The 22,160-nt window shown below is 43.6% G+C and overlaps 1 protein-coding gene across 5 annotated transcripts in view; it reads left to right on the plus strand.

Annotated features, from left to right (window-relative positions):
* Positions 1–363: 363 nt before the first annotated feature.
* ATOSA (atos homolog A) overlaps positions 364–22,160 on the plus strand; it is a 47,313-nt gene continuing 25,516 nt past the window's right edge. Inside the window, exons 1-2 of one of the 5 annotated variants that reach the window (XM_084213354.1) lie at positions 364–496; positions 728–1,015. In XM_084213354.1, coding sequence (XP_084069480.1) covers positions 1,000–1,015 — 16 coding nt within the window. In that variant the 5' untranslated portion in view covers positions 364–496; positions 728–999. Of the gene's footprint in view, positions 1,016–2,963; positions 3,050–12,418; positions 12,472–20,608; positions 20,707–22,160 lie in introns of those variants that run through there. The other 4 variants (XM_084213353.1, XM_084213356.1, XM_084213357.1 and 1 more) reach the window with 4 other exon arrangements.

Here is a 22,160-nt window from a genome sequence, read left to right on the forward strand (position 1 = left end):
GACCGCGCCGAGCCGTGGCCGCGCTCTGTTGCTGTGACAACCGAGCTGCTCGACGGCGGGCGGGCAGCGGCGCGGGGCATTGGCCGCCGTGCGGCACGTGGGGCGGCTGTGGGCCGGGCAGGCCCGCCCGGGGGCGGGATGAGCGCGGCGCGGGGCGGGCGCAGCGGGGCCTGCGGTCCCGGCGGGCGGTGGTCGCGTTCCCCCCCTCCTCGGCGGCCGAGCGTGGCGGGTACCCCCAGCCGAGCTGCTCTGTCCTGCCCTGCCCTGCCCTGCCGTGCCCGCCGCCGGGCTGTGATGTGTGTGCCCCGCTCGGCGGGAGGCGGGGAGTGCCCGGCGGAGAGGAGGGGAGTTAGTCAGCGGCGAGGAGGAGGAGGCAGGGCCGGAGGCAGAGCCATGGAGAGCAGCGCTGGGCGGGCGGGGCGGCCTGTGTGACCGGGGCGCATCGCGGGGGCACGGCCCGGCAGCCCGGGCGGCAGCGGCGGGGCCGGGGATGAAGGTGCGGCGCAGCCCCCCGCCGCCAGCCGCCGGCCCGTGACGGGGCGGGGGCCGCGGCCCCGACGGGGCGGGCGGGGGGCCGCTCGCTGCCTTCCTCGGGGCAGGCAGGCAGGCGGGCAGGAGGGAGGGGACTCCGGCAGGGGCTGCCGTCGCCCGGGGCCGCGGTGACTCAGAGCCGGCGCGGCCGGGGGTGAGCCGAGGTCTGTTGTTGTGGGATTTTTTTCCCCGGCAGGTTATAAATAGCCCCGCGCGGCGCCGTGTCACGGAAGGACACCCTGGCCGGGCGCGGGCAGAGGCCGCCGGCGCGCAGCCTCCCCCGGCCGGCCGCCGCCAGCCCGCCCGCCCGCGGGCCCAGCTGCCGTAGCGGCGGGGCCGCCTCCCGCCGGCTGTGCCCGCTCCCGGGGCGAGAGTGACACCGCTGGCCGGGGCAGCGACAGCCCGGCTCCGCGGGGACAGCGGCACGGCACCTCGGCCCTGTCAGACCTCGCTGAGGCAGCAGGGAAGATGAAGCCGGAACGAGGTAAACGGCTTATCAGTACATTTCTTTTTGTTTGTTTTGTCTGTGGGATTAGAAGTAGCCCGGTGGTTGGCTTCGATGTTGTCGCTCTATTTCCTTACCCCCTCCCCTGTCATTTTGGGAGGTGGGAAGAAATCCAGATACTCGGGCTCAGCTCGGGAAATGCCAGTGGGAGTGGGATGCGGAAGGTGCCCCGCGAAGGGGGGTTACAGCCCCGTGTCCTGCCTGCCCTTCGGCTTTCCATTGTCTCGGCTGGATGGAAGGAGACAAACACCGTAGCGAAGTGCTTCTGCTGTGGGAATGCTGCAGTTCGTGTGTCAGACACAGCCGGCTCGTCAGCACAGTCCTGCAGTGCTGAGCCGAGAGTCGGTCAAAGGCAAATCGGGCATCGACAGACAAAGCCGGCAGATGTACAGAAATATCCAAATATAGCTGAAAAACACCCTGAAAATAGCCATAGCTTACATCTGTGTTGTTTTATAAACCGACAGTGCTTTTTTTTCCCCAGTTATAATGGAGATATTTCATAACAAGCATGGTGAAATATAAATTTTCACGATTATTTGGTTACATTTAATCGGATTACTGACATCTGGTTTTACAGAAAAATCAAGACGGCAGTCTACGTATATGTTTATAACACTTGAGCTCTTTTGCCGTATAGCAACAGCTGCTGATGCCCCTAGAGTTGGAAATAAGTCATGACTTCTATTTTGATCCACAGAGCAGTGATTATTGATTCGTGTTAAAGCAAGATTTTTTTTGAAGAAAATCTTGGATGTGCTCATTGTAGTATTCCGAATGTTAATTAAAAACAATAATCCATGTTTCCTAAGGTTTTGATGATTCTATTGGTTATCTGGTCCCTTTCAGTTTAAAAACATGTTCTGTTTCTGTTATTATCGCTTTGGTGTTTTGAGAAACACTTTTATATAGCTCAGATATTCATGTATTAAATGCTAACACATGACATACACATCTTAATTAGGTTTGTTAATGACATGTTTGCTAATAGCAACACTGCATACATGGCCACTCTTAGGTGGATTTCTTGTTTGTATGTTGCTGCAAAGATTATATGGTGTGATGATAGCACAGATAGTACAGAAGCAATCATAAATTAATGGGGTTTAAGTACCATGGTTTTGAAATGGGCCTTTCTCATTGCTTTCCTCCTTGTTTCTTAACTGCTTAAACCTTCACACCATCTACTGCAGCAAGGCTGGTTGTTTGTAGGATCTTTAGATTTTAATACCAGACACTGAAGTTTGAAAACTGTTTGCTGTCAGGGTGAAATTATGTTTCAAAATAGCCAGGTAAAACCTAAGTCAATATTTGCAGCTTTAATATGTTCTGATCTAACAGTTCCACATCTACATGACCTTTGTGTATTCCTTTCTTTAATTTTTAGGCAGAAGGAGTTAGAACACTGCAAACACTTTCAGTTGCTGTATGATAAGTGATCAGATGCCTTTTTTAACCGGCCTGGTGTGGAGGGAACCAAACTTGTACAGGAAACAAGTTATTAGGTTGCTGGGGTATTTTTTTTGGTTTTTTTTCCCATAAACTGGGAGATAATAAATTGAGATTCTTATACAGTGTAAAGTGTTTACCATGAACTGGGAAAAATCCTTCAGAAGTTATGTCCTGAAATTCTTCTAAGATAATTAACAAAAGTCTTGAAGTAAATAATGGATCTTACCGAAGGTGGGAGGGTATCCCCAGCCATTTTAGTGGATCCCTCCAGCTTAACTGTGTGCTAATACAGCAGAGCAACGCCATGCACAAAGGGGGTTGTGAAAGTGCTGCCTAAATGCCATGTGCAGCCCACAGAGACTCTTAGGAGGCACGAATCATGCAAATGTTTACATGTGCTGCTTTCTGCATAGCAGCTGTAGCACAGGACACAAGCAGTCAAGTGTGCAGTCACCTGCTTCCAATCGTTGCAGATTAATAGCAAAGGGCAGAGGAGAAGCAGACCACTCAGCTTGCCACAGCTTTCACTGCTCTTTGGAGCCTCACAATCCTGGAAAGACTGTAAGTTCACACCTCAAGTAAAGCAAAAAGAAGCAGACTTTAAACAGGCTTGCAATGCATTGGTTTTTTTTTTTTTTTTTTGGTTGTTGTTGTTCTTACAAATGATTATATCAGAATCAATTTGAAGCAGCGGGATGCAGTTCTTGTTAGAATTTAACTCAGCACTCCACTGAAGACTGTAATGCCCAGGCACATTGGGAGAGGTGTGGTTTAGCCTTTGCTGAACTACCAGTAAGGTTCTTGTTATCCCCAGCAAAGATGGATGATGCAGGAGAGGAAAGAGGAGATCTAAATGTGCAACTATTTTTATCGGTGGGAAGTGCTACAGAATGCTTAAATTTAAGAAGGTGAGAGGGATGGCCAGAAATGAAGAAAACATGGGAATTTGGCCCTAAGGTACTTACCTCCCTCCACAGGAGGGAAAGTTGGAAAATTGAAGGTATAGATATGTAATGTGTGAGAGCAGTGTGGAGGGGATGGAGTATGGAGTTCTGCATAGCAAACCTGCCGAGCAGTTTTGTGGGTGAGGGAGAGCAGGAAGAGCGCTTCGAAAGTGCAGGTAAAAATGTGACTTATTCCTTTGCCATGCAAAGGCATGGGGCATTCCCAGGATGTATCTCATGGGCATCACTCAGGACATGGCCCTCAGGTGGGTTTGAATGTGGGAGGACAGTGGCTGCTCTGAGCACATTCCCAGAACTATCTGTACTAGTCTAGGGAACACAGTAACTCAAGTACTGATGGCTGCTGCTCAGCTTTACCTTCCCTGTGCTGCTGTTCTTCAAGTGAACTGTTGAAGCATCTTGAAATACAGTGGTCATGGTTCTTCAGCTGAGCCTCCACTGGTGCCAGGGAGAAGAATTAATCTCCCTTTCTTACCTACAATGTTTTTGGAGTGATGTTTGAGTTTGGGGTTAGTTTTGGTTGTTTTTTGGTTTTTTTTTTTGCTTTCTGCAGTAACAACATATCAGGTTACCTGGCTTTGATCCATGATATCATCACGATTTGGTTTCTGCAGTACAGCTGCCTAGTCAGCTGCTTTGTGCTGCATGTTTGGACTGCTGCTTCCTTTCTCAAGTACAGAGCTTTGCTCTTGCTTCTATTGAACTTCGTTCTAATGACTTCTGGTCTCTTCGGCAGTTTATTGAGTTTGGAAGACAGAATAAGGCTTCAGAGCAGAGTGCTTGCAAAGTTTTCCAGCTCAGCTTTGTTCATAAACTGTATAAACACACTGTTTCACCATCAGCATTAATGAAAACATTGCATAATGTCAGGGTGATAGCTTGCTGCCAAACTCAGAAGGCTTGTTATGTACTCTGAGAGTACACTCGGTGCACAACTGGAAAACATCTTGTGGTTTAGATGAATCTACAGTATAGTCATATTTTACTGTGGAAATGTTACAAGACATCAAAAGTTTTGCTATAGTCTAAATAGCTGGGAGTTATTGCTCCTTCCTCCTCCTTCCCCCTCATTGCATGAATGATCAGTTCAAGAAGGAGGACAGGCTTGTTTGTCTCTAAATGCATGCTGGCTGGTTTTTATCACCTTATTCTAGTCTTTTCTTACTTTCTTATTGCCTTGCTTTGTTCATTCCTCTATGTGTGTTCTCTGTGTAGGGACTATTTTGTTTTCACTTACAAATTAAACAAAAAGCAGCCCTTTCTTACTTTCTGAAGCATTAATTCCCTCCTTGAAATTATCCTAATTTGCAGAAATGACTTTCTGTCTACAAGAGAGGAACAAGCAGACTGAAGATTGCTTTTTGTCTTCTCCTTCCTTCTTTGCAAGTCAAACTTGGATATGTGCCTCAGGGTCTGTTTGTAGTAACTGGGTTAAGGAACTTCTGCCACATTACTTGGTGGGTTGGTGTGGAAAGAGGTAACTCTTGGTTCAGCAAAAGTCTGTTTACTGCCTCCTGTGGGAAACATAGCTGAGGCATTTCGGGATCTGTCTGTGGGGAAAGCTGGAGAAGAGATTAATGAACAGTTGATGGAATTTAGATTCTTAGGAGGAAGGATGAGGAGGCATGGGACTTGGGGGAAGTGAGCTGAACCAGTGTGTTCAGTTGTGGAGTTGGTTGTTAATTTAGGAGATGTGGGTAAGGCCCTTGTTTTTATAAGCATAAAATATGCCCTATATTAACTGGTGAAGATGTTATGGAAAACTTTTTAGCAAAGATGATGTGCTACAGAGTATGCAGATTAGGAAGTGAAAAGGATGAGTGTTGTTTTAGTGTCCTATATTGAATCGTGATCCAAACACTTTAATTTTGTAGTATCTTCTCAGTGAAATGTCACAAAGCACTTAAACTTTTCCACGGCAGAACGATGCAGCCAGTCAACAAAGTAATAAACTGGAAATGAGCTGCTTCCTGCTCGGTGGAGCTGTCACTCCAGAGGCGTTGGGGCAATGCCCGGGGCTGGTTGCCACAGGTAAGTGCAGGTTGGGTGCCGATGAGCCGGGCTGACGCTGTGCCTGCCCCAGGAAGGCCCCGGGCAAACAGGGCACGTGTGGCCAGCTGCGTGTGCCGGGGAGCCTGCTCCTCCTGCCTGCATGGCTGGCAAATAAAACCTGCTGTTCTCAGAGAGAAAGAGCACCTAAAACTGCTCAGGGGAAAAAACCCACCGAGCCAAGCAAACTGACAGGTGCTGCACTCAGATTCCTTTTATGGGGCATGGAGCCATCCAGCTCTAATCTTTGGGGAGAGCAGATTTGTCCTGATAATAGATAACATGTAGATACAGGATGTGAGTGAACAGGAACCAGAAGCCTTTGTTTTTTAATTGAGGGCGGAGTCTAGATGCTTTCAATACAGTTCTGTCCTTGCACTTGAAAAATGGCAGTATAAACTCTCTTTTTATTAAATTTCTACCTTAAATGTTTAACTTGGAAGAATTCTTAGCTTTTAGGTGCTTAACTTTTTTAAAATGTTAGGCACCAAAAATTTAAAGTGTATTTATTTGTACAATGGAAAATCTCATGTTTTAATTTGAAATTAGTTTTCTACTTGTTCTGCAATTTGTACCTAGTTATCGACAGCAAGGCAAGTCTTCCTGTTGTAAAAGTATTTCTTGGTTTGGAAGGGTGCTTTTATCATTGTTCAGCAGTGAGAGTTCTTCATGGCATAGCTGTTTCTCAGAGAGAACCATCCTGGTAACAACTGCCATTTTTTTGTAGTTTGCTTGGTGTTGTCCATATTACCTGCCTTCAGCTGTTGCTAAAAGAGATGCTGCTGGAGCGGCATTTAGGTGGATATTTTGGTGACTGTGGATATGCCAAGCCCATAGGCTTGGAATATATAAACTGACCCTTCTGACCATATTCTTTACTTGCTGCAGTGAGAAACTTTGGCATGTCAGTTCAGATCCCTGGGGTGAAACATATTAGGTTGGACTTTGCTGTTAAGGGCAGTGTTGACATTCTTATTGGATCTGAGGTCTGCCAGCTTCTAAATGTTTTTAAAAATAAGCTAACATTTATAAATACAGATTCTCATGAGAGACAAGAGTTTGCTGCCAAATGAAATTCTACTTATTAAAATTAGAAGTCTTCTGTGAAAACAGAGTAACTGACGAGAACAAACCAGCTATATGACATTTGTTAAAAGAACTTGCTCTGTCTGCTTCACTGTTTATAAAATGTTTCTCTGGTATTTTGATGGACTTCTACTAATAGCAGCCATTTACTGGTGGAGAAATAGCCATAATCTTTTATCTTTTCAGCAATGAGTTTAAGGTAACAGTCCAGCTGTTCTTTTAGTCCATAAGGTCTTGCAGTTTAACTGTAAATATAGTGGTAGTTATGGTCTCCATTCCAATGTAATACTTGATAAACTAAGTTTTTTAGATTTTTGAAAGTGTCTCACATCATTGTCTTTCAAGGAGGTGATAAATTGTTCAGTGTTTTCAGGTCATTTAATGTTTAGACAGAAGCCAGTTTTTAAGTTAAAAATGTTTTAGAAGTGTGTGTACAGTTGCATGGTTACCTTTGTACTACCCAGTACTAAAACTCCATGAATAAGTAGGCAATTAAGGATGAATGCAAATACAGAAGAGTGCCTCTTGGACCTGGGTAGGTAGCTGGACTTTGGAAGACTTCACTTTCATTACCTATTCCTTTTTCTGCTGGTCTCGTGCAGGGTGGCATGACTATAGCTACAAGCCCATGGCTGAGGCCATGTGAGTTATTCTTGCTCTGCAATCAGAACTGTACTGAGATTGGAAGAGATATTTTTTTTTTACAAAGGCTACTTGTAAACAGTATAATTAAGTTGTAAGTCATGAAAATTCTCCATCTTTTCTTAACAATTCAAAGTTAATCTGACCAATTGTACTAATGTTAAATGGGCCTCTCTGGTTCTTTGGCTAGTGATTTTTCATGCTAGCTTTGGGACCAAGGCTGGTTCAGTTGCTGTCTGGGATGGTATTAGAACATCACATTGACTCAAAATGCAAAGATGTAATAGGGTAGTGTGAAGATGTTTTTGGGGATAATTTGGAGAGGGAGCTGTGTGTGAGGCAGCTCAACACACGGGGAGGGAAACACTCTGCATACATGAAATACGAATGGCATTTCATGTCTGTGCTGATTTTAACAGTCCGTATAATGAATAGGACTGTTAATGAATAAACAAAATAGCCTCACTGAGAAATCCTCTGAACAACTTTGTTTCTTCAGGGGCAGTAAGGGGAGCTCTTCTCTCCTCCATACACATTTATTTTGGTTTGACCACTTTTCTTTACGTGGGCAGGCATGTACTCTCTCTCTCTGCAGGTATGTAGTACCAGTAACGATAGGGCAGCTAAGCTTCCCTCTTAGCAGTGATCAATGTGTTTCTCAAACCCATTTCTTTTTCCAAGGAAGAAAACAAGTTGGATTTTCTTCTGAGGCATAAAAAAGGGAGACTACATCTGAAATAGGGACTCTGCTTGCACGTGAGCAATGTCATCTGTTTTACATTACACAAGTCAGTGATCTTTTTTCCATCAAGATGCCTGGGAACCAGGTTGTTAAGTAAGTCCCATTTTGGATAGTGAACTAGTTTAGGGAATCTATGAGCAGGTGACTGCTTGTGCTAATTTAACCTCTTAATGGTGCCTGCTGTGTATGCAGAGATTCCTTTTGCCCACTAATGAGCCTTCAGGATTTCTAGGACATCTTTCACACTTCTCTGTGCTGTAACAAATCAAGCTTCTTTCTCAGGATGCTGTGCAAGTATCACCTTGTTTTGTGTAATGGGGGCAGGAAGGGCAAAAAGAGACACAGAACTTCAGTAGAATTGAAAATGGCAAGTACTATCCCACATCCTCAGTGCAGTCAGCACCACAATGGGAGGTGGTAGAGAGGCAGGTGGTTTCTTCTGAGGGACAACGGAAGGAGAAGGAGAGGTGCAGGAAGGGCTGCTGTGGTCAGCCTGCTTTTTTTTCAGAGCAATGGGAAGCTCTTCTCCCCTGCCAGGTATTGTTCTCCTTGATTCCCTGCCAGGGCACCAGCCCAGCAACGCAAGTGAAACAAACCGTGGCTCAAACTCACACTTCCAGGCAGGTCAGCAAGTTTGGTGGAAGGCTTTGTTTGCAGACTTGGGGGGGCAGAGAGGGTGTGTAAGAGCAGTATCTGAGTAAATGTCTGATGGCTCCTTGCCATAACTTCTGTGTTAACAGAGAGTGAAGTTCTGATATGTTGAGCTGATGCCTTTTTTAATGTGCAGTTTTCTGAAAAGTCACAAGTACTGGTGCATTTCCTTTGCATGTTAGATCTGAATCTTTAAAACTCCTGAATCTTCAAGACTTCTGTTTACTTTTCTTTATTTTTAAAATTTTCATTAAGTGGGTGAATTTGAGGGTAGGGTAGGGGAGAAGGCAATAGTTGCATCAAGAAGGGAAGAACTTCAGTAAATATTACAGAGATGTGGAATAAAAGAGTGGGAGTTTCCTATCAATAAGAACTGAACAGGGACAAAATTGTGAAGGTCAGCATGGACTGGGACTGCAGTTAGGTCAAAGGGATTGATACCAACACTCATGCTGTTCAAAGGTAAAAGCCCTTTTTTCTCTGCTGTAAATGTCTTTAAAATTGAGCTTCAAGTATATTTTCTATATATAGAAAGTTTTCCCACTTCAGTTACCTTTTAGTGAAAGGTATGATTTTGCTTTGTTTTAAGCTGAGGGGGAAACAGCTTCTTCCTTTTGAAGCACATGCTATTTGAGTCGCCAGAGGAATTTTGTTTACTGTGGGGAAACCATGAGAAACAAAGTATCTGGAGAGCTAGAAGTGGAGGATAGGCCTTGAGTAATGGTTGCTGCCATAGCTGTACTAGCAGTAGTACTCATGGTGTAACTGCCTACACCATGCTAACCCAAGCAAGGTGTGGAGGACCCCTCTGAGGAGTCTGCTGGTAAAAAGTGGAGGAGTAAAACCAAATAGCTAGTTTATGCATGGGAAACAGGAGGAATAGTTGATAGCACTAGAAATTCATAGTGGGATTGTTAGCATCTGATCCTTTCAGCTTCTATAGGTGTACTGTGGACTATATGTATCCTTTCTCACTCAAGAAATTTGAGTTTGAGCATAAGTAAAAGGAAAACTATACACAGAGTGTGAGATCTCTTTAACATGCATTGCAGGCATCAAGAACTGACCTCAGCTTTGTTCTGAGGAATTGAGCATCTGTACTGGGAGAAGGGGAGTAAGGCAGTCTACATGAGAGCACTTGGGGGTTTTGTGTTCTGCAAATTAGTAACTCTATCCAAAATGTTTGTTTCAAGGAAGGGATGTGTTAGTGGAAGTGTATTTTTATTTTTAGCTTGTCTCCATGACTAGGCTGGGTAAACATAAGGTGCTATGGAGTCACTTAGGCTTTGCTCCTTAGGGGTCACATGCATACCTGGCTTTTCCTGCACAAGGGAGGGCTGGAACCTGAATTAGTGTGTTTTTCTGAACTAGCTCATTACTAGACATCCTGTGCTTTGGCCTGGCCCTTCAAACGTTGAAGTTGAGTGTTTTTTATAATGTAGGGATGATGCCAGTAATGTCTATTGGCAAGTGCTTCTGAATTAATGTGTAATTCACTTGATGTTAAGATGAACCATGCTTGGCTCTGATTTCCTGCTTTATGGAATGTGTAGGGCTTCTTACTCCCAGCGTTGGGATAAAATCCATAGTTATGAAGACCTCACCTTTTTTATTTTTAGAAGTGTTATTTTATTTGTGGCAGAAGGTGGACTAAAATAGAGTCTGGTTATCGTGATCATTGCCTGTCATTTTGCAGAGTGTTAGAACAGCGAGCATAGTAATAGTATTTGAAGTGCAGGTACTTCATGATGGTGAAGTATGCAGCCTAGGATAAAGTCCTGTGTATACCTCTGTGTGCTACCATATTCTCATGTAAAGTATCTTGTGCCTCTGGAATTTGTGGGAGCATGAGAGATCCAATAAATGAGTAATGTCCTTCAAGGTAGGCTTTGTTTTGGTAGAATTTCTAATATTTCAGTTTATAAATGTAGCATGTTATTAGGCCGGATGCATTCACTTCTGGGGTGTTCATCCACAGACAGGCACAGAGCTCAGCTCAGTGTACCTACAGCTGCTTTAGGACTGTAAGCTTAAAAGCTGGAGTGTCAACAAGCTGTCCTACTTGAAGAATATCTAGTGTGAAAAGGATCTTTGTGGTTGCGCCGCAGTAGCGCAGTGTGGGGAGACTGTTCAGGAGCAGGATGGTGGGTAGGTATGCCCGTCATCTAGAGACAGCTGCTCGTCACTAAACCATTGTTAGTTTGCCTGTAAAAACAGCTGGTGGCTCCTGAATGCTGTCTCTGCTGGCCCCTGTGCGAATTGACTCTGGTGTTGTTGCTCCTGCCTCTTGTTAGCAAAACTTCTAAACATACCATGTTTACTAATGTGATAAATATTCCTCATATGCCTCCCATTCCTCCTGTAGATACTGAATAACTGTTTTATAGAAAATCATCTGAGTGCTTTTCTCAAATGCTAGCTAGTTGATTAAGACAACCTGAAATTGCTTTTTCAGACAGCTGTGTGAATGACAGTTGTTTTTGTAGAAGTAAATGTTCCATGAAGGAAAAATACTTGGAAAGCAGACAGGTAAAATAAAATATACAGGAAGCTTGAATGTCAGTGACTAATGAAATGGTATGTTTTGCATCTAACTCTCTGTAAAGCTCTATCTGTATGTGAGATCTTTAAATGGGCCAACTACTAAAAGGTATCTGACCTTCCTCGGATAAAATGTCTACTTTAAAATCTTGTACAGACTGTGTTTTCTTGCAACCACAGCTAAATTACACTGCTATATAAACTGTGAGTGGGGAAAAGTAATTTTGTGAAGTGGCATGTTCCATGCTCTTGAATGGGTTAGTGAGTGGTACTGGATTTTCAATGTGGCTGTGTAGTCTAGTTTGATCTGGACTTTTCATAGTTTCATGGTATCTAATTACAGAACAAGGGTTTTAGTCTTGCTTTGTGATGTGGTTAGGCTGAGAGTGAGATAGGTTTTTTGCCCTGATTATGTTAATATGGTGCTGTCATCTGACTTTAATACTTGTAAATACGTCAGAGCTGGATGAAATTGTTTAACGTAGCCAGTACATTGTTTAGACTATATCTAAAATAGTACATGTTGTTTTGAGACTACTCTCTTGAAACAACCTCATAAATTAGTCCTCAGAAGTGGCATTACAAATACTGAAGTAAGAGCCGCAGTAGGGCAAGGAGGAGAGCTGATGCGGGATCCTCTCCCCGCTGTGCGCTCCGGGAGGGTCAGAGGAGTGAGGTGGCCGAGCCGCTCCCGAGTGGGCTGAGCAATGGAAAAAGAGCGGTGGGAAGTTGGCTGGTGCTGGCTGGCAGGAGGACGGGCTGGCGGCTTTTTCCGCTCTAGATGTAAATATTCATCACCTCACAGCCCGCAGCTCGGGCTGGCTCTCCGGAGCGGTGCTGTGCGGGAACATTCCACGTGCGGTGCCAGCGCACAGACGCACGGCAGCTGCTCTCGCTGCTGCGGGGAGCGCGGTGCCAGCGCGCCCGGGGCAGCCGGGCCCTGCCGGCCCTTGGCATCCCCTCCGCGGGGCCCCGGCTCAGGCACCGCCGCCCTCCCACGCGTGCCGCCGGCTCCGCCGCGGCCCGGTGCCGGTAACGCCGGTCCCGGTCGGACGGCGCGGCCCCGCCGGCGGTGCCGGTGGTTTGTGGCGCGGCGGGCCCGCCCCGCTCACCTGGCCCGGGCGGGCGGGCGCGGGGGCCGGGCCGTGCCGAGGGGCCGGCGCTCGGCCGGCGGGGCCAATCGGCGCCCGGCCCTGTTGCTATGCGCGCCCCTACTCTGCCTCCTTTGTGGAGGATGCCGTGGGCACCCTCCCGCCCGCGCCGGCGCTGCGGGGCTCGCTGCGGGAGCGCCGGGCCGCGCGGAGAAGGTGTGTACGGCAGCGAGCCCCGCGGCTCGGGCCGGCCCGGCCCGGCTCGGCTCGGCCCGGGGCGCCGGGGAGGGGGCCGGGCGGAGCGGCGGGGGGAGGCTGGAAGGCCGGTGGCACCGGCCCGGACAGGCTTCAAGGCGTGAAACCAGTTCGAGCCGTGTAACTCAGAGTAGTCGGCGGCTGTTGGCGGTGTTTGTCTGAGAAAGGTGATTTGAAATCCACCTATACTGAAGTGTAGCAAAGTTTGCCTCTCCGGCTGAGTCTGTAAACAGTGCCTTTAGAAACCCAAACCAGGCGTTCTTCCTTTCCTTCCGTGTACTGAGCCTATGAAAGGCTGAATTTCTGTGAGTTGGTGTTGGCTTTTCGTTTTCCTTTTTTAACGTTCCCTTAAAGGAAAGTAATGGACAGCCTAAAAATTAACTCGATTAATTCATTAGGTTGTTAGGGCGAGAGTATTAAATGTCCTGGAACAGGAGGGGAGGATTTTTAAGCCTCAAAAGTGAGACGCTAGTTAAGTGTCAGATGTGCTAACAGTTGTAGTTAGTGTAGCCATATGTAACTGTTTGAGTCTTCATTGTTATGAGAAAAAAACCAACCTCTTCCCTCTCCCAAAAACACCCTGAAGCTTAACTGAGTTTCTTCTGTGCCTTGTTATGTAGGTCAAGTTTCTCTCTCCTCTTTTTTTTTTCCTCCAGCAGGAGGAAACTATTACAGTATTTTGATTTCTGCTAGAAACAATGCATGAAACATTATTAGCCCTTTGCCACTACTTGTTTGTCTTGGGGCAAATGAAGCTGATGCAAATATGTCAGCTTTGGGGGCAATAAAATAAGTATTTTTAATTAGCATCTTACTGGTTGCTCAACTATATGGTATAAAAAGCTAATTAATATTATACCAAACTCAGTGCAGAATTGAGGATTATCTATTGCTTTTTATGCTAACTTGTTATCTAAATGAGAATGTTGCTCTGACCAAGGACTTGCATATATAGTTATATATTTATTCATCCTGTGTCTAGAGCTTGTTGATATTCCTCTGAAAAGTGCAAGAGCTCTAATTTAAGTGAGCTTGCTGACATTGGATGACCCACTCCTGGCGCGGGAGGAGGAATGATTCCACTAGTGTACTCTTGTGTTTTGTGTGGGAATATTGGCTTTGAATCACTGAAGCATTGCTTTGTAAAGTAGTAAGGAATTTTGAGAGGACAAAGTGAAATTTCATAATTGCACAGATTAAATTTTAAATATGTGAGTCTGCCATCTTGCTATGTGGAAAATTACCATATATTAGGGAAGAGAGAGGCAAACGAGATTCTTGATTGAAATTCTGTTAAGCCTTTCAGTTTTGACCCTATGTCATGTTTTATTATTTGGAGTACCAGAAAACTATTACCGCTTAATAACATGACTTACAGCATGGAAACTTGTAAATAGCTGAATTGTGCTTTGTGACACAGTTCAATTCTAAAACTATCAAAAATGTTCTTTTGCTTTATGCATTCAAAATTCCATAGTAGGCTCTGGTGTCCATTTTAAAGTGCAGTCTTTTACACAGCTTAAGAGTTATAATGTCCTAATTTATCCTCCCAAATAAAATTTAAAAACAATTTTATGGGCCTGGCCACTCTCCCAGAATTTTTTTTTTAATGGGAAGCATATATTGTCTCTTTTGTAACTTTTTTACTTTTGCAGGTTACTGTTTAACCACTTAAGAGCAGGCGTTGTAGGTGAAGGTTAATGGCATTGGAAAAATGACCCGAGGAGCTTCATGCTGCTCCACCATCATCAATTTCATCTCTCAGAGCTTCTTGGCATTTCTCAGGAAGAAGTACAGTCTCTGCCTTTGGTCTGCTAGCCTTATGCCTCTCCCTCCACCCCACCCTCTCAATAATTTGGGCTGTAAATACTGAAACCTACTGAAGCTGGAGGTAGCCTTACTAGCTAGGAGGAGGATTTTGGGTGGTCAAACATGTTCTGACAAGGTTCCACAAGATAAATTACCCACCACTTAGATGACAATGAATGGTTTGTAACATCAAAGTTTTGGGAGATCAAGTAGCACAAAGAGAAGATGAATACAAAAAAGAAGCTGCAGTAGAAGAGGTCAGATGTTATGAAAATAGTTTGCTCTGGGCTTTTTGTTTTGTCTTTTTCTGTATTTCAGATAAAATAATGGAATTCTTAATCTGCATTCCTCACCTGAGGACACTTCCTAACAAGTCCTGTGCTTTTTCTCCTGTGTGCTTTTTTAATTACCCTGATAGTTAGTTCTGTTCTAGCAGCAGTTCTGCAGAAGTTTCCAGCTTGTAGGTGTGATTTCTAACTGACATGATGTTGTAATAAAGTTATAGGGATATCAGCTCCTATTAACCTGCATACTCTGATGTTTAATGTCTTGTCCATTAAAATAAAATTATTGAATTCTTGAGTGTTTCTATCTCTTCTCCCTCTTAATGCTCTTTACAAGCTTTAATATTATCAGTGCATTTGCACTCTTAGGTTTGCTTCTCATTTTCTTGTTTTTTAGTTTTTTTTGGCAGCTCAGTGGCATTAGTAGGTGCCTTGCATGTAGGCAGAAAATGTGCTTAATAGTTCTTCCCCATGACTGTATTTATTTTGAGCTTAATTATGCCATCAGTGTTCACATTCTTCTTGGAGTTGAAGCAAGCCTGTCGAGCTGATATGGTCTGATAGTCAGAAAGCTGCCCTGGATGTATTTCTCCAAGCCTTCACATGTGAAGTTGAATATCTGTAATGCAGAATTTTCCTGAACATGCTAAAAGGAAAATCTTTTCAAGCACTTCTAGACTGTTCAGTTGCATCATTCTCTTTTGAACCACAAGTAATGACACTGGGTTCTTGTTCTGGATCTCTAAACCCTTGTATTATATCATATCTATCCTATGTGTGGTTGTATCTACCCAATCTCTCATTTTTTTTAGTCTGAGAAGGCATCTCAGCCTCTGCTGTCTCTGAGCCATGTTCTGCTGCTCTGAAATTATTTGTGCATATAACAGGCTGCTGATCTGCTTGTCATCGTGAAAGACAGACCAGCCTGGAAAATAGTCTTGTTATTGGGATGTGTGACTTAGTCTTCTGATGCTCTGCAACTCTCTGTATCCCACATAAGTATTTTTCAAAATTTTCTTCCACTTTATAATTTCGGAGGATCTGAGTTTTGCTGGGTGTACCTGTGAACAGAGTGCTCTTAGCATATGTTAGGGTGTTAAATGACTGAAACAAAAACTTCCTGCTTCCTGCTGAAGGCCTCTTCCTTGCCCCTAATAGTACTGGGTTTTGGTTTTTTGGGTATTTTTTGGAGGGTGGTTTTTTTTTTTTTTTTTGGTGTGGTTTTTTTTGTGAAGTAGTTTTAGGAACAGTGAGATGCATTGTTCCCTTTTGTCACTGTACAGCCTCCCACTTTCTTCTTGAGGGTGTGATGAGTGAGGAGCAACAAGACTGGCCTGCTTTCCTAGAATGAGACTCAGAGTATTTTTCTTTAGGTTATGCAGATTTAAATGAAGATAGCAGAGTAAAGATAAAGTAAAATGCTTTTAATTCCAAAATTCTAAGCTTGGAAATGAATAACTAAGTTTTGTTTTCTTCAGGTATGCAGCAAGTAAACAAACATATTTCAGATTCTCTCAGAGGATAAAAGGCAGTATTTACTTGTTAGCAACACATGGTTGAATCAATGCTATTCATCCTCTGGAATAAAACTACAAAACTTTTATTTTGCAATATCAAGAAGTTGGGATAAAGAAGATTGAGGGATGCTGTGGAACTTGGGGAAGATAATGTTTAGTGGAGTGTACCTAAATGGGAGGAATATAGCCTCTCTTGGAGTTCAGCCACATCATCTACTGTCTGATGAAATTCTTTTCAAATTGCTGTCTAACAATAAAGCTGCTGCTTCTAGAGGCTGCTGTCTGCATAAGTGTTTGCTTTTTCCTTGGTGAGAAAGGAGAATATTGGCCAACTTGAAGTAATGGTGGTCATCCTACCTGAAAGATAACTGAGCCCTCAGATGAATTTCCACATTAATTAGGAGATTTTCAAAAGGGCTGAAGGTGGGGAGACTTAAATAGCAAGCACCAATGCTAACAAGCAAGACTGTTGTTAAATAGTTAATAACAGATGGCTGAACTTCTGATGCAAATGATGAGACAGAACAAGAGAAGTTCTCTACATCCTGACCCAGCAACTCCTCATGACTGCCATGGCAACTAACACATTTTACACTCCAGTTTTAGTAAAGTTTATGAAACTCAAGATAACTTGTTGGTTTTATGACTTTAAAACAAATTTTAAAAGGCAAAGCAAACCAGCTGGAGAAGGAGAAAAGGTAAACGAAGAAAAAGTGGATATGAATTCCTAGAGGCCTTGTGTATTCGAGTTCCCATAACATCTTTCCAAAAGATGTCTGAAGTGCTTTACTGTATACTTTAAAATGCCTGGCAGTTAAAGCATCAGTTTAAATGCAGAAGTTTATAATCTGAGCAGATTTCTCTGAATCCTTTCCATTTAACTAAACATGAAAATTGCCTCATGTGACTTGAAAGGCATTGCAAATGGGAAAGGGAGCAGGAGGTGGGAAGCTCTCTGCATTTGACCTGGGCATGGTAGAGGTGAGGAAGAATCTGTGGGGGGTGGATGTGAGTTCTCTGACTCCCACTGGCCTTGGGCTGTGTGAGCAGGATGCTGGAAGTGCCCCAAGTGCTCTCTTATTTTTAGAGCAAGGTTACTCTACGTGTGCTGTACCTACTGTAGTTAAATTCAAACCAGAATATATCAATGTCTCTTTTTAGGGTAAGAAGGATTGTTGTTATAGACTAAACTTCATGGCGCTGAAAGTACTGGAGGGTGGGGTTTCATTTGGGAAATCATGAACAAGAGCTGTGTATATAACTAAGTCCAGGTCGCTTCTCATACAGCATAAAAAACCTGTTTTAAGTCTCTCCTATCAGTGCTGTTAAGAACATGTAGATTGCTCAGCTTTTGCTGTGTTTGTGAGGTACATCTATGCTTGTGGGTCTTGACTACAGCAGTGGCTTCTTTACAAAGTGAAGGAAGTACTTCATGTAGTTGTGTAGCAAGCCTCTATATTCTCAGGCTGTGTTTCCTGACTGTTTTGTGTTGCTGTGTCAGATGGATCAAGGACTTCTTCATCCTCCAGGTGTCTAACTCCGTCATAAGACGACTTAAAGAGAAGGGAAGCAAATTCATGGAGTTATTTCCTGAAGATTATTATTTGTTATCTGTGATCCAAATTAAAACTCACACTTGTTGTCATGCTTAGCTGGGTATTATACTAGCATGGAACAAAAGACTGTCCTCACCTCAGACCTTATGCAAGTATCAAACGCTAAATCAATGGCTTCCAACAGAGGGCTGTGTGGAGACAAAGGGATAATACTGATGGAGACAGATAAACTGTGCTCCCACAGGCTAACAAGCCTTTATCACCGTAATGGAGAAGCTGCAAAGCAGAGTCATTTTAATCAAGAGTGTAGAACAACACAGGGGGAGTGAGGACTGGTGATTAAAGTAATCACAGGCCAGTTTACTGCAGTAGTGAGTGGGTGACAACAGGAGTGCTGGTGAGCCACGGAGGATGTTGAAAGGAGAAGAAAAAGAAGGTAATTTTCTTGTTATGAAAGATGATGTTTTAAGAGGCAAAAAAGAACAGGAGAGTACGGTTTCTTGTTTAGACATCGACCAGAGGTGCCTTACAAGGCTGGATGGTGGTGAGGCATAACCTTGTCTGTGCCTTTTTCACACAAATTCCATGAGAAATCCTGCGGGCAGTGCTGTCTCTTCCCCGGGCAGGCAGATAAGGCAGTGCCATCTGCTCGCTGGTGCCAGGTGGCATTCACGTGGGCTGTGCCCAGCCCAGAGGTCCCCACTGGCAGGGCATGCTTCCAGCTTGGACTGTGAGGAATTTATCTCTGAGGAAAACCTTTGGATTTCAGACAAGCGTTTTTCCATACTCGAGAGGAAAACCAATTCATACTAAAAGCAATTCTCTGAATGCTGTTTCCTAGGGATTCAGCCCAGCAAGGAGGGTGTAGTGAACCCAGTTTGCATGTTTTTCTAGGGACAAAGAGTGCAGGTTGCTGTCTGGGTTCCCATGCCAGATTCTGATCCTTTCAGAACTTTCTTCAGCCACTAATTCAGATGGTAAGAATAAAATGTTCTGTGCTAAAAATCTCTCAGATGTGTTTTTTATTAGTTCTTGAAGATAAGTGATTGCAAAAAACCAGCTGTTTACAGTAATAGCCAGTGTAATCAGATACTTCTAAATGGAAACTTTAAGTCTTTTTGACTACTCTTCTGTGCTTGCTGTTTTCTTATCTCTTAGAAAAAATCGTCTTCCTCCAACAAAATTATGCATTGTTGTCCCTTGATAATAACAAAATTTATTTTCTTTATTGATTTCTAGTAGAAAATCTCTGTATAATGGTTTTGCTAATGGGAGGGTTGACAAAATAAGTTATGAGTATCAGGCACTTGGATTCTGGAATGTTTGTGAAGGGCTTTTGTTTTTTTTACCTGATGCTTAACTTGACCATTCACAATAATTTATTAGATCTATTAAACCTGACAAGTGGGCAAATCCTTAATGTTGCCTGAACTGTGTTAGTAGTTGAAGTGAAGCTTTTTGCAAATCTGAGCTGAATTCTTCTCAGAGCAATTTTCCCTGAAAGAAAGTAAATTTGGTATTTTCTGACTGAAATTGCATTGGATATTTACTTTGGGTATTAATACTTTTTCTGCTGGTCCAAAACTCAACCTCAACTTTTTGGTTTTTTTCCCCACTGTTTACTTTTAATTAAATATATAGTTGTGAAGTATCAAGGAGGAACTAAAGTAAGGTTTTATTTATTTGTCTGTCTTTGCTCATGTCAGTTTGTTTTGCCCAGATACAAAAGAGGCTGGGGAGGGCCTTGAGCTTTGACTGGATAAAAGCTGTTATTCTTCATGTGCTGCTCGTGTTCACTATTTTTAGTGTAGTGTTTTGTTTTTCCTAATAATTAATTGCTCTGTCCCTTGACTCACGGGTCACATGATTTCAGAGCACGCGAGCAGGTTTTGGATCCTTTCCTCTTGCATAACCTGGGAGTTTATCTCGAGGAGCAGGATGCTGCTGCTGCTGGTGAGATTGGCTTGGAGGTGGCCGTGGAGGGGTGAGCCCCGTCCCTGTGTTCTCTGGAAGGAGCGTTCCAAGAATCCGCAGTACAGGGTGTTACAAACACACGTGCAGCCAGTGGGCTCCGAGCCAGGCCAGCCCGGTGGGGCACTCGAGGTCAGCGCCGTGCAGGGACACTTTGCCTGCTGTCCTCCCCGTCCCTGCCCTGCTCCCTGCCAGCAGCAGCGTGACAGAGCTCTTCCCCTGCAAGGGAGAACTGTTTTCAGCAGATACATGGTGAACACACCACCATTATCCCTGCTCCGGCAGTGTTAATTTTGGCTCTTGGTACGAGTGTCTTTGTGTCTGGGATTGTCAGAAGCTTGTTTTGTTCTTTGTGAGGTGCCTGGTGGCTGGATGGTTCTGATAGCTTTCAAAGCTGCATGCAAGCCTGGAAGGATGGTTGAATGAAGGGGAGAGGGAAAGCAGACACTTAAATTTTGCAATCAAGCAAGTATGCTGTTTGAAATTTTGCTGTTCAAGTGGGCCCAGTTTTTAAAAAGGTACTTTCCAAGGTCTGGTGCTCTAGAGTTTCATTAGTCTGATTGTTGTTTTTTTTTTAAAATCTTAAGGTCAGTCTGATCTGTAACAAAATAAATGTACTCAGCTAGATCCTGTCAAGTCTTCAAATTGGGTGAAAGCAAAGAGAAGGAAAAAGTGCATACATCAAGCTATTCAGTACTTGCACAGGTGAAATACATCTAGACACGTACAATGACTATTTTGATGATTTGGATTGAACTACAAGTTCATTACTGCCCAAGAATTGCAGATTTTTAATTGCTGGCCCATGAGGTCTTTTCAGCCCAGTGGAAAACTGCACAGACTGTCATATTCTCTAGAATTTAAAAATAACACAAATTAACCTTCATTTATCTGGATCAGGGCCATTGGCTGACCTAGGTAACAGTGCTGGCATTCATTCATAACTTTATGGTTTTTACAGGTTCCTCTAAGACATCAGGATATTTGAAATTGAGTGTTCTCCATTCTTGAGGGAGAAGGGTTGCTTTTTCCATGGGTGCAGGGTTTATTGCTGCACTGGTGAGTTGCTGATAGCACCTATTCTACACTCTTACCCAATTTGTAATGTAAGTAATAAAACCAAAACTTTTAAAATGTGCTACATGTAAATGATCACAATTCTTGCCCCTGAAGAAATCACATACTAACCTACATGGGAGAGTTGTTTGTCTGGTTTTATTTTTCTTAGTGGTCTTTAATAAAAGTAGACTCACCAAAAATTAGACTAGGTGTTTGGTTTTTTTTTTTAATATGTAGACTTCTGCCCACCCCTGTCCCCAGTCTTCTCTGGTTTGTTTTTGATTGGGGTTTTTGTAACCATAGTAAAGCTGAGAAATTGCAGTATCTATTAAAACTAGATACTGATAGGTATCTTTTGAGGAGGTTTTCAGCATACAAGAGCTTTCTCAGTAGCATGGTTTTCAAAAACCATCAGTCAGGCCTGTTGGCACCTGACTGCAGTGTGAAGAGGAGTGTTTGAGTATTGGTTGTTGAAAGTTTTCTGAGTGTGTGGAAGGCTGAGTGTTTTTGGTGCTTATGAAACCTCACTTGCCTAGACAACAGTATTGTCTTGAAGGCTGAATGCTCAGTGAAAGGTCTCCATAAAGTGTGGTCCCATAAGTCAACATGGTCCTTTTACCAGGGGCTTTCCCTGACTCCAGCAGCTGTGGCATGCCTGCTGATTCTGCCCAAAAGTGAGTCAGAGCTCTCACACAGCACTTTTTCAATCTCTGGTTTATTTTCCAACAAGTCCAGCTATGGTCTGAAGCAAAGGGCACATGATGTAACAGTTCTTTTCATTGCAATGGTTTTAGGGAAGAAGAACTTGTGCCTGGTGGTTGTAAACCAGAGTGGAACCTGTGCACACACGGAGTAGAGATGGCTTTTCCCAGTGAGATTTTTGTGTTCCCATTGCAATTTTGTCAGGCACTAAATGACTCTTCTAAACAATTTGCTAAAAATCCTTTTGAAAGCTGAAAGCTACTTTATATTTCTCTTCAGAAAAGAAGTGCTATTTTATCTATATTAATAGAAAAAGAAGCACAAGAACACTTGAAAGTATATTACCAAAGTTTCGAAGTACAATACGCATTTAAGGTGATGAAATAAAGCATGAAATATCCCAAAGAGAAAACTTGTTTGTGTTAATGGGGAAATTTTAGAAACCAATATATTTGGCAAGGATAACACTTCGTCCCTATAAATGCTGAGCCCAAAGATACTTGTGTCTGTTGTGAAGATACATTACAGAGGAATAAACCGAGTGACACTTCAGCAAAAATCTGGTCAGCAAAAGGTGCAAACATCCAGTCTTTTTAAGTGCAACTCTCACAGGCACTGAAATACCTACTGCAGGACTTTTTAAAAGGTCTGTGTTGTTTTCCAGTAACATCTGGAAATGATTTATTATCACAAATTACTGCTTTCCATCTCTACACCAATCTCTGTATGAAACAGTACAGAAGTCTGCAAGT

The sequence above is a fragment of the Fringilla coelebs genome, assembly GCF_963513975.1.
Source record: "Fringilla coelebs genome assembly, chromosome: 12".
In the NCBI taxonomy this organism is placed as follows: Eukaryota; Metazoa; Chordata; class Aves; order Passeriformes; family Fringillidae; genus Fringilla; species Fringilla coelebs.